The 201-nt window shown below is 63.2% G+C and overlaps 1 protein-coding gene across 1 annotated transcript in view; it reads right to left on the reverse strand.

The window, feature by feature from the left end:
- TPT1 (tumor protein, translationally-controlled 1) overlaps positions 1-195 on the reverse strand; it is a 4,828-nt gene extending 4,633 nt beyond the window's left edge. Inside the window, exon 1 of the mRNA XM_005420760.2 lies at positions 95-195. Within this exon, the coding sequence (XP_005420817.1) occupies positions 95-160 (66 nt within the window). The 5' untranslated portion in view covers positions 161-195. The remainder of the gene's footprint in view (positions 1-94) is intronic.
- Positions 196-201: the final 6 nt, after the last annotated feature.

Consider the following 201-nt stretch of genomic DNA (forward strand, 5'->3'; position numbering starts at 1 on the left):
CTCTTCGCAAGGAGACCACCCCCACTCCCCACCGGCCGTGAGTCACCGCGGCAACCCTTCCTCCCTCCCTCCTTCGGGAAGGGCGGGCACTCACCTTCCCCTCCACTTCCAGGCACAGGCCGTCCGCCACCTCCCGGATCTTGTAGATGTCCGAGAACATCTCATCCTCTGCAGGGACAGAGAAACACACACACACACCCA

This window comes from Geospiza fortis, unplaced genomic scaffold (genome assembly GCF_000277835.1).
Source record: "Geospiza fortis unplaced genomic scaffold, GeoFor_1.0 scaffold194, whole genome shotgun sequence".
Lineage (NCBI taxonomy): Eukaryota > Metazoa > Chordata > Aves > Passeriformes > Thraupidae > Geospiza > Geospiza fortis.